At 41.8% G+C, this 15,963-nt stretch overlaps 3 protein-coding genes across 25 annotated transcripts in view; all 3 read right to left on the bottom strand.

The window, feature by feature from the left end:
* Positions 1-399, bottom strand: part of LRCH3 (leucine rich repeats and calponin homology domain containing 3) — a 61,843-nt gene extending 61,444 nt beyond the window's left edge. For 19 of the 20 annotated variants that reach the window (XM_065844184.2, XM_071812689.1, XM_071812692.1 and 16 more), the window contains exon 1: positions 117-382. In XM_065844184.2, the coding sequence (XP_065700256.1) occupies positions 117-354 (238 nt within the window). In that variant the 5' untranslated portion in view covers positions 355-382. Of the gene's footprint in view, positions 1-116 lie in introns of all 20 variants that reach the window. The other variant, XM_065844181.2, reaches the window with a different exon arrangement.
* Positions 1-15,963, bottom strand: part of RPL35A (ribosomal protein L35a) — a 136,133-nt gene that overhangs the window by 90,118 nt on the left and 30,052 nt on the right. The window lies entirely within an intron of this gene.
* Positions 1,408-15,881, bottom strand: FYTTD1 (forty-two-three domain containing 1). Of its 3 annotated transcripts, XM_065844901.2 has the most exons (10): positions 15,701-15,846; positions 14,531-14,577; positions 12,305-12,436; positions 9,171-9,316; positions 8,328-8,440; positions 7,371-7,467; positions 6,285-6,346; positions 5,499-5,573; positions 4,551-4,677; positions 1,408-3,485 (listed from the first exon to the last, which is right to left on the bottom strand). In XM_065844901.2, exons 3-10 carry the CDS (start codon positions 12,381-12,383, stop codon positions 3,390-3,392), a joined length of 795 nt encoding a protein of 264 aa, XP_065700973.1. In that variant the 5' UTR covers positions 12,384-12,436; positions 14,531-14,577; positions 15,701-15,846; the 3' UTR covers positions 1,408-3,389. The 3 variants fall into 3 exon arrangements, with proteins under 3 accessions (XP_065700973.1, XP_065700971.1, XP_071668801.1); XM_065844899.2 differs by lacking the exon at positions 14,531-14,577 and having other exon boundaries at positions 15,701-15,879; XM_071812700.1 differs by lacking the exons at positions 5,499-5,573; positions 14,531-14,577 and having other exon boundaries at positions 15,701-15,881.

Genomic DNA, 15,963 nt, shown 5'->3' with positions numbered 1-15,963 from the left:
CCGATGGGCACAGCCAGCCCCCCCCGGCACCGGCCGCCCCCAGCCCTGAGGCGCTTGCGAGCGCAGGACGAGGCGTCCCCCTCGTTCCCCTCTTCCCCGCCGCCCTCACTCCTCACCGGCCTGGGTGGTGTCGCTGAGGTCGTGGTTGGCGGCGCTGGCCCGCGGGTAGTCACGGAGCTTCCTGCCGCTCAGGCTGAGGGTACCGCTGGCCGCCGCGTCTTCTAAGGCCCTGTCCAAGGACCGGCTCCAAGAACCCGGGCCTGAGGGACCAGGTGGCGGAGGACAAGCCGCCGCGCTCCCCGCCGGCATCGCGGCAGAGCCGCCCTCCGGCGCCGCCAGCACCGCGGCCGCCATTTCTCGCCCGCCGCCGCTCCCCCGGCTCCGCGCCCCACTACGCATGCGCGCCTGGGGCCGGCCAGCAGTGGGGAGGGCGCAGGCGCCAGCCTTGACAGGGCACGGAGTGCGCATGCGCGGCCGCTCGCCTGCGGGGAGCCGGGCGGCGCAGGGTACGGCGTTAAAAGATAACTCGAAACATCCTCTTTTCGAGGCTTGATTTTTCCACTCGCTTGGGGTAATATGGCGAGCGAGGGCGCTCACCCCTTGAAATGTCTCTAGTGCCTGTACACTTCCTGAAATTCAGCAAAGGCGAAAACGCACATACACGAAACAAGTGGGAAATCACCGTTTAATGTTTTTGTATTTTTTTTTCTTCCCCTTGCTGTCATCAATCCTTAAAAGGTCACACTCTCTGCAACCTTGGCATAAATGCCAGTCTTGCTGTGGGAAAGCACCTAAACGCTGCTTAGGCTGGAACTGTTCTGGGTTTGAACACTCAGCAGCCGTAGGGGCTTGAGCTGCAAATAGAGACCCAGCCGCAGACTCGGGTGCCAACCATATGCGCTCAATCAAATATACTTACAGGTAGTAATTGTTCCCCACTCTACCAATTAAAATCATGACCTCCACTGCTCACGCAAGCCTCCTGCCAGCATTGTGCTGGAGAGCAGGATGGCAGCTGATTATCGGGGTGTCATGAGGTTTGGGTCACAGCAGCTTCTCGCCCGCATGATGTGACATGGCAAGATGAAAAGCGGCGCTTGGGCTGGCAGGTGAAGGGACCTGGTGCTGTAATCACACCAAACCACTAAATTAGACAGTGCTACTGAAAAATACATCAATAGCTGGCACATTTAAATGTCAGTGAGCTTATACAGTGTCACTCCAAGAAGTGCTTAATTTTCAGGATATTAAGCTGAGCAACAAATGCCAGCTGACTTTAATTTAGGCTGTTTTCGATATATTTTTTAGAACACTAAGAATTTATTCATTAATAACCTCTTGAAGAATACTAGAAAATTAATGTAACCAATATAACGCCTAGGTGGTTATAACAGCAACAAGACAATATGAAACCTGTAACTTTTTATTAAAAAAAAAAATTAACAGCTTCAGAATAGATCAAACGTAATAACTTCTCCAAAAAATACCAAAAGATACAGTGTAAAGCATCTTCTCATTAAATACAAACTAGCATTTTTTGATGCACTGCATCAGTGTTTTGCATCTATGTTGATGCAAAAGAAGTTTTTGTTGCATCCTGGCCCATGGAAAATGTATACACTGAACAGGATGACTGACAACACTATCTACTGAAATTCTAACAGCGGGACATTTTTTCTAAAAAAAAAACCCAACAAAACAATCCTACTTAGTAATTAAGAAAAAAAAACCCCTTAACACCCTTACGTTTAGTTTGCTTCTGCTAAGGTGTATTTTTCAACATTAAAAATAAGGGTTTAAGTACTATATAGCATCAGGATGCACTCTGACTTTAGAACTGCTACAGAAACAAAAGCCCTTCTACTGTCAAATGCTCTTCAACGTTGAAGTTCCCAGTAAATGCTAGTTAACTTTGAATTCGAGATTAAAACGCGAGGAAACCAACTCTGTAAGAAGTTAAATGTAAATTTGTCAAGAACAATAAAAGGAAATAAACCCACTTCAAACACCATAAACATTTCTGGATGCAGCAAGCCAACCATTCTTTTACCTGACTTTATCAAAATCTCATTGCTATAGAACAGCGTTAAGTTCATGAGTTCCTGGTCTGGAAGCAATTCTGAGCAGGTGCCTCATTTTTAGGGCTCATATAAACTCCCATTGAGGACCGCCCCCGTTGTAACCATTCTGCAGATTCTGATGCATAAAGCTCAGCTTAAAGCACGTGGCTATAGGCTCCCACTTAATGCCGTACACACGCTGGCAAACCAAGGGCTTTTCCTAGCAATATTCCCCAGCTTCAGCCAGTTTCAAGATGCCTGACCATGTCTGATCAGCTTCACCTCTCACCTCTCTTTGGTTTAGACAAGCAAGTGCCATCAGATTCCTCACCTCCAGCTATTTGTAAGAGCCAGAGAAACCCTCCTGGGGCAAGATATGCAAGATGAGAATCCTGTGTCTGGGAGGGGAAGGAATTCTACCATACCACTGACTGTCTTGTGAATTTGTTGTATTCATTCCTATGAAATTATTCGAAAAATGTGAAGTTATTGCATTAGGTTTCTGAAAAAAACTTACAAAAGAAATTGAAAGCAAAAGTTTAAGAAAAAATAGGAAACAGACATACTCTATTTACAGAGGAGGAGGATGAACTTCAGCTATTTGTAATATAAATTACTCTCGTACTGTCTCTGCAGTATTCCTCCAATATGATCTGGACCACTTTTAAGGATAAGAGTAGAATAGTCTGCATCCCAATTATGTAATTCGGGTCTCAGCTAACAGTTTTATTTGTGAAAGCTAAGGATGCAAAACATTTAGTTTTCAAGAAAGGAAAAAAATTGAACTTTGAAAACACAAAGAAATACAACCGATGCTCCCATGAAAAATGCCGCTACATCACTACCAAAGTATTCATGGACTGAGGCTCTGTGCCAAACTGCAGTCCAAGGAAAAGTTCATAGGCAGTTCCTAAAAAACCCTAAAATGGGGTTTGGAATGAAACACACAATCTTTACCATAACAGAGGGGCAAAAGAACAAAGACTGAGCACTCCTAAACAAACAAAAAAACCCAAACCCCAACTTTTAAAATTCATGTTCGTGTTTTGGTTGCAAGATGAACCAAAATCAGGGTTTGTCATCAGCTGGGCCACAGAATCTTTTCCAATCAGGTGATGGTGCCACTCCAGCGGATCAGTTTCCCCACTTTTTCCCCCTCAGCGCATCGTATCTTTTACCATTGGAAGTAAAAGTAATAAAGATAGATAGCTCTGCCACCATCTGAGCAAGAAGTCCGGAGAATTTCAGTGACATATGCTGTATTCTTCTGCCCACTTTTATCTCGGTTTCTTAGGTAGGTGGGATCAGTGCTCCAGTCCATCTGCCAGGTTACCCCACTGTGACAAAACGGCTTCCTTTGTTCTGAGACAGTGCTGTTCTTTGTTCCTTCAGGATCCCAAAACGTTCGTTCAGCGTCATCCCTGTCTGAAAAATAAAGTCATTTAACCCCATACTTAAAAGATGTTAGGTTGACTTAATCAAAGTAATGGAGACAAGAATATTTTTTCTTCATTCTGTATCATCACTTGACTTCTTAATTGCCACACTTAGATTAAAAAAAAAGGAAGTTTAATTTGATTTTGCAATTTCCCACACCATTTAAAAATCAGATTGGACATAGAGAGCTAACATTTCTCAGAATTCATTAAGAACACATGGTACACAGTGCCAAGACTGAAAAGTCTGCTCAAAATATGGTAAGTTAAACTGTGGACAGACAGACTGGAAAGAGAACTTTCACTACATTCATTTCCCCACACCAATTCTATGTAACTTCAAAAATGCAGCATTTTAAGCATGTTAATGCAGGCTGCTTTCCTGTCCATCCTGTTGAAGCAGGAGACCGGAGTAGAGTCTCAAAGTTCAATTAATTTTACAACATAATAGTAGATTATTTTTGACATACTGCTTATTCATGGAAGGAACAAATCCAGACCCCATATAGTTTTCTGCAGCTGATGACAAGAACAGCACTCAACTCTGTCACCCTGTAAAATTTCTTCAATGACAGCGCTAAGATTCCTGCATCAAATCACCTGTCTTCATGAAACTTGTGAAAAATTGCTCATGTTTTAAGCCTTTATGTCACCGTATCTCATTTTTTTTCCTAGATACATGGCAACAGTTACCTTATAAATTCAGCTGTCATGATTCCATGCAGGTTACACAAGCGACAGAAGCTCATCCCTGAATTACGCACACTTGCTATTCAAACACAGCAGTAACACCATAAGGCTTTAAGAAGTATTCAACAATTTAAATCCCATTTAAAGTATGTGGGCATGCAAGACGTGAACTAGAGGAACAGGAACAGCAAGTTCAGTTACTGCCTTGAAGTTACGTATTAAGTCAGTGGAAGAACTGGAAGTGGAAACAAGAAGTAGTCGCTAGTTCCCTCTTTCTGCCACCAGTGAGTCTAGGAGGAAAGTGCCTGGATCACTTGATTTTATTTGCCTTGAAACTACAGTTAAAGAAAGAAACTGCATTTACCTGTTTTCCAACACTATTAATATCAAACTGCAATGGAACCCCTTTGGGAATCTTCTTCTCTTCAGACTGGTCTCTCTTCATCAGAAATGGTGGCACAGGTGTACGAGTTAATCGTAATTTCTGGGAACTGTGGAAGAAGAACATTACAAAGGACACAGTGAATACTGCTTTCTGCAATACAGCCTTAATACTGAGAGAGGCATGAATTTTTCAAAAAGCCATCGGACCAGACTGGCTGAGTAGCTAGGGGCACAAATTCAAGATGGTAAAAGGGTGACCTATAGAAGGGGAGCATTTGTTATTGTTGTCAGACAGCAAGTGCCTGACAGGAAGCAATCTTATCTTTTACTTCTCAATCCTACCAAAAAATGTATAACTAGAAGTTAATTATTTCCCTGAATATAAAAAAAAATCGGTAGTCTTTCTTACAGATAAAGTATTACTAATGAAAAAAGCTACTTGATACTTTTAAAATAAAGTGCCTCATGAAACAACAGTACCATCAACTTCCTAAAGACAAGTGCAGCAATACTTTCTTTAACCACAGCTCTAGCAGTGCATGTATGAATCAGGGAGGAACTATTACCATCGTTCAGCAACTAGATGCTCATTAATTTTCATTCAGATAGGGGAGGAGAACAACTGCAATATGGTCTGATTTGGAAGAGGCAGACAAGGTGAAAATCTACCAGTGCACCACTCTTTGACTCCATACACCACATCAAGCTCCCAACTGGGAGATTCCTTAAGAAATCCAGCTGTGATACTATTGATAGTATTCAAACACAGCTCAAAAACACTCAGAAAGGGGCCATATACAAAAGTCTGCACAAGAAGCTGTGACCTTGAGGCCATCTGACATACTATCTGCAAGGAACTTGGTAAATGGCTCAGAACAGCCATTTCAGTTTACATTAAGAACATTTCAGAATTTTTTTGAAAACTCACATTGGGGTTATGATTGCTCCTGGGTTGTCAATGGACACAGTCAGAATTCCTCCACTTGTGGCAGAAGTTCGCCATCTAGTTTGAAAACACAGAAATCACTTCCAAAAATGTTGCAGAAATTTCAGTCAGAATATCTTTAAATGTGTGTCCAAAACGCTGGCTAGTAAAGAATGTACAAGCTTTCAGAATATAGGCTGGCACAAAGGCCACATGCAGTCAAACAATCTAAAAGAAGCTTGGCCACTGATTTTTTTATCTTTTACAATATCTATAATTATTCAGATGAGTGCTAGATCATGTGCTGGCAAGGTGTGCCAGAACCGCAGCACTGACTGAAATGTTCACTTCTTTAAAACATTCTGTTTCCTTGCCAAAATGGTCCATGTGGGGGGGAAGAGCTCAGTGTCCACCTTGTGACCTGCCTTGCTTATTTCCAAACTGCTTGATAGGTTTATATGTACATTAAATAAAATGGAAATTACATCAAGAGCTCAGGAGAATATTGACATTTGAATTTTTCTTCCAGTCTATGTGGTAATCATGAGTGGTAGAGATCAGTTTGATCCTCTGAAGCTACCACCTTATGCACCTTATGCAAACAATCTCCTCCTGGTTAAATCTGAAGATAATTTAGGAAATAACTGAGAATAGGGAGAGATCATTGTCGCTCATTTGAGATGCCTACAGAGAAAAAAAAAACCCATTAAATTATCATAACCAGGAAGCCAGAACTAAAATGAGAATCATATGAGTAACCAAACTGAAGTTTTCAAATTAAATACTTACTGACGAGTTCTCTTTACTGTCTGATTATCAAGGTCATCTGTTGACTGCACTTGGGCCTGCACCTGAAAACACAAAGACGGGCACTGGATTTGAATACTGTTTCAACTCCCATTGTAGCAGCTGGAAACACTGCAATTCAAGAAGAGAAGTTTAAAGCTGTTTGTACACTCAGCACAAATGGGGTTGTACTTTCAGAGGGACTTGAAAGATGACTATCCTATTACTGGTGTAAGACTTTGGAAAGAAATTACTTTAAGAACACAAAATGATTTAAACAAAATTGTCAATGACAGTAACTTAACCAATGAAGAGATGGAAACATTTTTGAGGACTTAAGTAAGCTAATGTACACTTTACCAAGATACACCGAAGTGTTACCAGCCCAGCATGAAAAACCTGGCTAGTTCCTAAACTAATCAGTGTTAACACACATAATATCCCATACGCCACCATGACCCATTCCTGTTTCAAAGGACTTTGGTTTTTCTTCCTCCTGCTCCTGTCTGTAATTCTGCAATCCACTCTGATGGAAGATGGGAGCTACTTACAGTCACAACGATGGCAGATGCAGAACAAGGGCACACATGAATACCAAGAACACCACTATCATTCACTGCGCACTCCCTATTCTCATGATCTTACACAAAATAACTAGAAAATCCTTAAGTAACTAAAACAGTAACTTACCTCAAAATCACTAAAAACAAACAAATCAGATTCTGAAACATTGCTCTGGTTGATCCTTCACCTGAAGGCAAGTGTTAAAAGCTACACAGTGCTTTCTAACATTTACTTTAAAAGTAAAAATTAGTACATTATGCTACCCCCAAACACTCTGACAAGGTCCATGTCCCCTCTAAACAGTCCAGCTACACTGGAAGAGGAAGCAAGACTCAATGGTTTACAGGGTTACAGTAACTGAAGAGGACAAGTACATTTCCCCAGAAGAATTTGTGCCTATTTTCTGGTCCACCTCATGTTCCCGCTCAGATCTGATATTCAAAGTCAGTTTATTAATACTAGTGTTACAGGACAGCTTAGAACCTGTGGCACAATTTTGTAGTTGTTTTCAGTAACTTTTATTACCTTCAAGCCTCTTCTAAACAGGAAAGTTGCTTGACGAGTGTCTTTCTGTTGATTTAGTTTGTTTCCAATTCGAGCAAAAGTAGACGGTGTGTTATTCCTGTAATATTTATAAAAATATAATTATCAAAGGCCCCACAGATAACATCTTAGAGAGACCACTATGAAAGTCAGGAAATTGCCAGCACATCCCTAAGGACACCTGCAACGCTGTCTCTTTGAAGCTGAACATTTCAGTTGCAATAAGCTTCTCATCTACTAGGAACAAAACACATTGGTCATAAATGGAGAAATCACTTGCGTTACATGAAAGCCTAGCACTCCTATGCCACAGGACAGTATGGTTATTAATTCTGGTTATTAATTCTGGTTTTTACTTTGGTCAATATCCCTCAGCACTTTAAGCATTGCTGGTTAGATGAAAAAAAGGAAGTGTCTTGAAATGTACAAAGAAAGTTTGTTAATGGTTTCCACAATAGTCACATAGCGAAAATTTGCATCATAGAGACCAGTTATGATGTAGTTCACAATTGACACGTTAATTGCAGCACCAATAAAACATGCAATAGCTTCCATGAAACTGAAGATGGCACCAGCTTCCACAAAGGCATTCTGCTTAAAAAGCTCACTAAACCACTGTTGTCACTTCAAAGCTACAGAAATCCACCTTGGCTATCTCCATATAGGCTGCCTGTGATCTAAATGAAGGCAGAATACAAGGTGCTCACAAATAGAGATGCTACCTGAGTGCTCCACATGGTAAGCAATATCTGGCTTTGTATCAAGACCATGTTTGTCCTATGCTTGGCTTCCAGCTTTGTAGAACTTCATACACACAATAGCTTTGACCATATTTCTACTGCAAGTACCCACCGTCTGCTCTTGAACTCAGTCCTGTCAAACGAGACTTGCCATGGAAAGTTGTCAAGAAGGGTTCAGAAAGCAAACTTGGTATTTTACCTTCTATTTAGCGGGGCAGGCCTCCTGAGGGCTGGAGCTTGTTTCCTCTGCATTTCAGATTGTCTCTGCAGGTTTGTTTTCTTTTTCAAAACTGGATAATTCCGCTGTGCATTCTTAAAAAACAATTAATATATATAGCAAATATGTATACTGTATACACACAAACTTTTCCTTTAATTTCCATTTACAAACTGCATATTGAATGCATTTGGATTTGCCTACCTTTTACAGTCTAGTATAATTGGAAAATACCTTTATGAATTCTACATTCCCCTTCGCAGTTATTTTTGATTAATATATCTCCCTAAACTTAGAAAATACATGCTCCACACCTATTTAAAATTACTCTTCTTCACAAACCCCAAAGCAATCCCCGTTCTACAATACTGAATGAGATGGAGCAGTCAACAACCTACTGGAGGAGTGAAGAAGAGGGAGCCAACTAATGGGGTTAAGTATTTTGCAAAACTTCCATTTTTGTAACAGGCACATGCATAACACATGTTGGCTGAATCACTGGTTTGTAAGAAAGCAATGCAAAACCAAAAAATCCCAGAAAGTGAGCTTTTTGTATAAAAATACAGCTACTACCTCCATACTTGCACAGAATAGATTTCTATTAATATACTTCAGTTTTCGTGACTTGCAACCCAAGCAGGTGTCAAAAACCTCTCAAACCTCATCATTAACCACCCGCCTCAAAACAAACAAAAAGTCAGCCAACACATCCCCAATTTAATAAAAGGTTGTACCACATCTCGTATTTCAGGGGCACTGTTCTGAAGCCATTGTGTTTCATTTTTTAAATGTTTTTACAAGAACCACTAGAATTGCATTAATTACCTTCTCACTAAGTGGCTGTCTGTTCAGAGGACTAATTCCTTTGTGGGAACCCATTGCTTTCTTGGCTGCCAAGCCAGTTATAACTCCATAGGAACGCTTCTTCCCCGCTATCTTCTTTCTGCGGCCCAAACGATTTTTACCATAATCTGCAACAAGCATGAAGAGTTCAACAATTTTCATTGAAAGGAAAGGTTTATTGCTTTAAGATGCTACGCAGGCATCGCTTTGGCTGCACACTTCAAGCCTTAGAGCAGAAGCTATCATTACTCTTGAAAACAATTTGGTCATTCGGTTATTTTAGCAGGTCTGGCCCAAGCCCTGGCACACGATAATCAATTTCTCATATAGATCACAGTTTTGCTTTAGATGGTTGCATTAATTTCTGTTGAAAATTTGTTATTTGACATGTCTACAGGGACAACTTAAGAGTTATTCCAGCATAGAAAACTACCAAAATACTCTGAAATTGAACTTCATCAAGTGCTGAATAATACAAAACCAAAGCAAACCAACAAACAACAGCTCCCCACCCATTCAGCAAACTTTAAATTACCAGTTTAATTTAAAGAAAAAAACAAACAACTTGAAAGCTTACTTATTTAGATCCGGGGTTCCCAAGACATGACTTAAGGAAAAAGAACATAGCGATTTGCCCACAAAACCATATTAAACAACATATGAATTACATCACATTTTAAGTGTTTTCAATTAGAAGTCTGCATGGCAGTCCAGACGGAACTGAAAATTGAAAGCAGCCTTTGAATATAAAAGGCTTCTAAGCCTGAGCTCTGTAATACAAACATCTCAAATCTCCAGTTACAAGGGTTTGGTTAACCCTGTCTGGAGCCATTTAGCTTCACGCTATGAATACAGACCACACTTCAGTTTTATCCCCAAGTATCATCTCCTCTAGAACACCAGATCACAAGATAAATTTAAGACTAAGGAGCCAGCTCTACAGCAGCAGACACATCTAGTTTTGACATCTCATTTCATAGCATCAATAATAAATCTGTGCTTCTTCATGAGACAGGAGCCATCACATGAAGTAAGTCACGGATCAGAACCCAGCTTAAGATAAACCCCTCGAGAAACTGCTATGTACCCACGTTTTGCGGATGGGCAGCAAATGCTCTTTTTTTTAATAGAAAAGCTGAGAAACAGGGTTACTCAGGCTAAAAGGGAGCTCATGAGCTCTCTGGACCAACCTCTGCTCATATAAATGACAACCCCAAGGCTGCACAGGGTTTTGTGCGGTTGCATTCTGTTTATCACCAAGGACAACTTTTATTTAAATGAACAATGTTCTTCTCTCTGTTTCTCCCCCCGAAAGCTGAAAAGAGTCCCAGCTCGAGTTCCCTTCTTCTATGGCAGCCACTTCTAAAACCTCAAGGAATTGAATGCTGTTGATCATTTGTGGTTTCTGTAGCTGTCCACAAACAACAGAGGATTTGCTACTTATCAGAATAACTTCAATGGAGCAGCAACAGATCTATTGGTCATAAGCTACTAATAACTAAAATGCTCAGAAGAACTATTTAACGATACCTTCTGCTCAAGAAAATGCTATAAACAACATTTGCTTTCAATGGGAGAAAACGTGTGGAGCTGTACGGGAGGGAGCAGCTAAAGCTATTCACAACGTTTCAACGTATCATGAATCTGGCCATTTTACAATAAAATGTTCACTTCCCTGCCCTTGTTCTAGGAAAAAGGAGGGAAGGTTCCAAGAGAGAAAAGTAACTGCCAAGACGGTTGTATTCAGATTTCTCCATTTGCAGTTCAAGTTCCTCCTAAAATTCTAAATTTTAATACTTGCTTCTTTTATGCCCTTCGGGTCACGAACAATTGCATTTGACAACTGCAGTGATAAACAGAAGCCTACATGTTTGATAATCTACAACTTAAAAATCACTTACTCTTCCACCGACACAACTGCTTCTTACATTTGGGCTGACTGATGTAAAATATTTTCCTGCACTGTCACCAGTTGACTAAAGAAGAACGAATGAAGTAACACTGCTATGTTGGCCTGTATAAAAAGCAAAACTCTGAGTCTTGACATTCCACTGATCCCCTAAGACATTTGTATCTGAGATGCCAACTACCAGCTGCTGCTATAACAAATATTAAACAACGAGAACATAAAATGGGGATCACTGTGAATACACCAGATAGGTGCGTATTTATTTCAAACAAATGTTACTGAACAAGCAATCGCTTGTGTTCACTTAAACACTTCATTAGCTTGGAGTGAGGTGGTAAGCTTTCTTATTAGACAGTATTTTTCCATATTTTGATAATCCAGTACTATAAAGGAACTTTTCAAAATTAAGCATAAGCAAAGCCAGTCCATGCTTCAAGCAGGCATTGGCCATTTACTGGACTAAAACCTTTAAAACTTTAGAATATAACTTCTGTTTGTAAAAAAAATCCTGACAGTTACTCTGGGAACTTACAGTAAAGCTGTTATTGTGCATTTTCCTCTCTTCACTCCCTACTTATATTATTTTTTCCCCCGCTTTTATATTCCACTGTTACAACACTGGCTTAAGAAGGCTGACATGGTATTTCCTTTGCATCCCAAGGTTTTAACAAGAAAAGCCAAATCAGACACTCTGCACTATCCATTTATATATCCCAGAGGCAGCATTACGGCATGCAGTAACAGCTGTTTGGGGGAGGCCTACTAGAAGAATTCCACCTAGCAAATATAAATACATTGCCTCTTTTGCACAAAGCTGTCAGCTCTGGCAAGGCCTCCACATTTCCTAATACACATGCTTTGGCATGAGCACACTTTCTATCCACCTCTGAGAAGGAACAAAGTATCAACACAATTTCCAAAATTAAAATAAATTTTAAAAATCAGAATGAAAGCAAATCCTTCCTAGAGACAAAAAGAATCCCTCAAGCACCTAAGCTCCTCCTTGGCCAAGCATGTCAATGTTGTTCTCATACTGAACCAAAATCAAACATAAACGGATCACAAAGAACTGAACTATAATCAAAACTGTATATGACACTATTTGAAAGACACCTGAATTGACCATGTCAGTGTATACATTTTCTTCAGGTTACATTTCAGCTCAAAAGAAATACTGTGCAATCCATATTACGTGTGGCATACACACCTTTCTGCTGCTGCATTCCCCACTTGGAGCCTGGTGCCCTGAACTGTCGAGTTGGATTCTGCTGAAGCCCTCTTTTCATTTTAGGGGAATACTGTTTTCTCTCTTCTTTCTTGTTCAGTTTAATGATATCATCTGTAAGCAGAAAATTAAAAAAAAATATATATTTGCCACATTGTAGACATATTCTAGTTCTGAAGAAAAACCCTAGCAGGTTGGAGTCATGGGAAACAGACCAGTTAATCTTGTAAAGCCAGCACATACAAGTTAAGGTTCCAGAAACTTCTCCAAAAAACACCCAGTCTCTGTTAGTTTTGCAGTACTTTCTTTATAACACAATAGCCTAGTCAAAGAGAAGCAGCTGCATACATGCAGAACACCCAAGAGACTTGAAAGATCCTGGCACTGAAGGACTACATTAGTTTTTGTATACTGTTAAATAGAAGGTAATCCTGTCTCAACAACAGACCTCGCAGATTCCAGACAAAATGTCAATTTGAGCCTCGGTCCTTTCATCCTAAGTTACTAAGGAAAAATCACACAAGGAGAACTCAGCCTATCAGTTATCTTCCTATGGTCACCGAGGTTGAGATGATGGGCAAAAAGGCAAGCAAGACTTCTCTCCCCAGGTATCTGCAATCCAAAGCAATCATCTTATCTATTGCTCAGGGAAACAATGTCAAACAAATCATTCTTTGGTTTAAGAATACGTGCAAGATAATAAACTGATGAAAAGCAAACAGCAGGTCTGTCAAGTGCAAATCGTGCCACAGCAGTTTGATTTCTGCCACTGATCAGGTAGGTGGCTTTGAAGATAGGAGTAACAAAACGGCTGCGACATGCTTTTATTGACTGTCAGCTTGTTTATAAAAACACCATAAAGAAAAGTGTCAAATTATGTTTATTGCTTCTAGATCATGAGACCACAACTGATAAAAACATTATGTTTCAGTAGAGATCTATCACAAACACGTGGACATCCTTTTATGAGACAAGGGAGAGGTGGAAATGGGGCTACCATGTTTAACAGAGATCAAATAGACTTGGATGGGGTAGAATAGCGAAACCAGCATAAAAAAAACCCCACAACATTGTTATTCAATGTTTTGTATCCTGCTGAAGTAAAGCTAAGAGAAAATCAGCTTACTTTGCTGCAAAACTGGTAGAATATTCGGAAAGAAAAAATCTATTAGAGTAAGGAATACTGATACAGGTCACTCAGGGTTTAATTTCTATAGAATCTTCTGTACCAAAGGGATCATCCCTGGAGCAAGCATTCCCAAATTAACCTTTTTGTACAACAAAAGAAACCAAAGTCACTTCAAAGTTATATTCTGGTCCAAAATAGCAGAAACGACCACTGCCAACAGCACTGTTCGGCCAGGAGCATTACTTGAACTTAGTACCACCAATAAAGTGACGTTCAACAAAAACTGAAACTTCCAAAACTGTTAGAGCAGAATAGTAGTTCTGTGTAATGGCTGCTTTCATTCCTAGGTAAGTGTGATACAAAATCACACGTTCATACAGCACGGATCCTAGCTGCACAGTTCATCTGCTCCATCTTAAATCCCATTTTTACAAGTTAGCTGTCTCTGCACACAAGATTACACATTTTTAAACTAAAGAACATAAGTTTCAGCTATTCTCTTATTTGGGAAAATGAAGCATATCTGGGACATCACACATCTGTTAGCTGAGATACACTGAAGCACTCTTCTATCTTGCCTGAGACTGGAGATCAAAACTACACATAGAACAGCAAAATAATCTGGCAACATTATGAAACTGGAAGCTTAGCTTCAGATGAGTTGCATGTAACATACCAGCAACAAAAATTGCTTTAATCTTTATTACTACATGAGAAAATACTCAATATTAAGATCTAGGTCTTAAGATTTCCTACATTAACGTTGTGTCTTTTTTTTTTTTTTAGTATAATGACACACATGGGGCTGCATTTTATCTTCGCTTATAGCAGACCATAGAGCTTTGACTTGGGGATGTAGCAATGGATGACACTGTCCTCATGCAATATTACCCGTAGAGGGAAACGAGGGACACACCCACTCAACATCATCTTAAACAAAACGTCACCATGACACCACAACAATCCTTTGCAATTTGCTGTTAGTCGATGTCCAGGACACGTAGCAGTGGCTAAACAAAGGTTAGTTTGCCCAAGTAAGAAACATTAGAAAATAAGAAAAAAAAGAACTGGCCACTCACAATAATTCTATTAATCTTGGTAACCTTGGAAACAAAGATTCAGCACACTATAAGTAAAAATAGATTTATATGAATGCTGTAATGCTACTCTACATTCAGACAAACTCTAAGCATCATTTCACAAATTATCTCCATCATCAAAACAAAGAGCTTCACTGGATCATTTACAGAAGGAAAAATTCTACAAATCCTCTTATTTTCAGGTGGTCCACAAAAGCGGAGTCCACCCTTAAGATTCTAGTTCACACTGTGATTTCACTTTCTGAAGCCAGTCTCCCGACAGTACCCAACTACCATGCTCCAGTAGCATGGAGTGCACAAAAGCAATTTTTCTGGGTAAAATTAAACTGGGAGATGCACTCCAGGAATGCACCAAATGTGTCCCAAACTGTTGAGGGGACTCAGCACACAGATCCAGAACAGAGCTCCTCTGAGATATACCTTAGATATCTATATACCTAGTGGATGTCAGTTTCCCAGCTCTACAGATCTGTACTGAGGCTGTGCAACTTCCTAACACACAAACCCGGGAGAACAGGGGAGATTGTCACAGGAAACTACACGGTACAAACATCATGCTTGATCTAACTGCTAAAGTATCACAGAGGGGTTACAAAGGAGACTTGCCATTAACGACTTCCAAACCTGGGAAGAAAATAAAGGCAAGGCCGACTGAGCTGCAACCTTCCCAAGCCTGCCCTGCCATTCAGAGCCCCGGGACGCTCCCCCAGGGCCACCCAGCAAAGGGCCCGGGCACCCCGGGTCTGACTGGTGCCAAACGCACACAGCGCCCAGGTTTTCGGCGTGTTCCGGACACCCAGCTGGAACAAAGGGGACGCACCCCGCTGAGCCCCGCTCCTCCCCAGCCAGAGATAGCGCCCGCTGGAGCCAGAGCCCCGGGAGCCCCGGCCTGGCCTCTCCTCCCGCCAACACGGGCCCACAGACCCCGCGGCTGCCGCGCGTCCCCCCGCCGCGAGGGAGCTGTGGTAGGGTCCTGCCCGCCCCTTCCCCCGCCAGACTTGGCGCAGGCCGCCTCCCCACACGCCCCGTTGGTTGCGCCCGGCAAAGCCCGTTGGTTCGTTCCGTGCCCCCCCCGGCCCCGGCGCTTGGTTCAGCCCGCGCCCCTCCACCCTCTCCCCCAGAGCGGCGGGCCCAAGGCGCTCTCCCCACCGAGGGACATGTCGATCTTCTCCAGGCTGTCGCCGCTGCCGTTCCGGGCCCCCGCCGTAGCCGAGGGGCCCGAAAGCGGCGCCGCAGCCCCGAACCCGCTCATGACTGGCCGCAGGACCACCGCCGCCTCCCCTCACCGCTGCAGCCACTGCCGAGCGAGCTGCACGCATGCGCAGGGTGCGGCTGCGCGTGCGCCGCAGCCCTGCCCCGCCCAGGCATTGGTACCTTGCGCATGTGCAGTAACTTCTCCTCAGCCCTAGCAG

This window comes from Patagioenas fasciata, chromosome 9 (assembly GCF_037038585.1).
Source record: "Patagioenas fasciata isolate bPatFas1 chromosome 9, bPatFas1.hap1, whole genome shotgun sequence".
Lineage (NCBI taxonomy): Eukaryota > Metazoa > Chordata > Aves > Columbiformes > Columbidae > Patagioenas > Patagioenas fasciata.
Note: the sequence above shows the minus strand (reverse complement) of the source record. Positions and strands in the feature narration are given on the sequence as shown.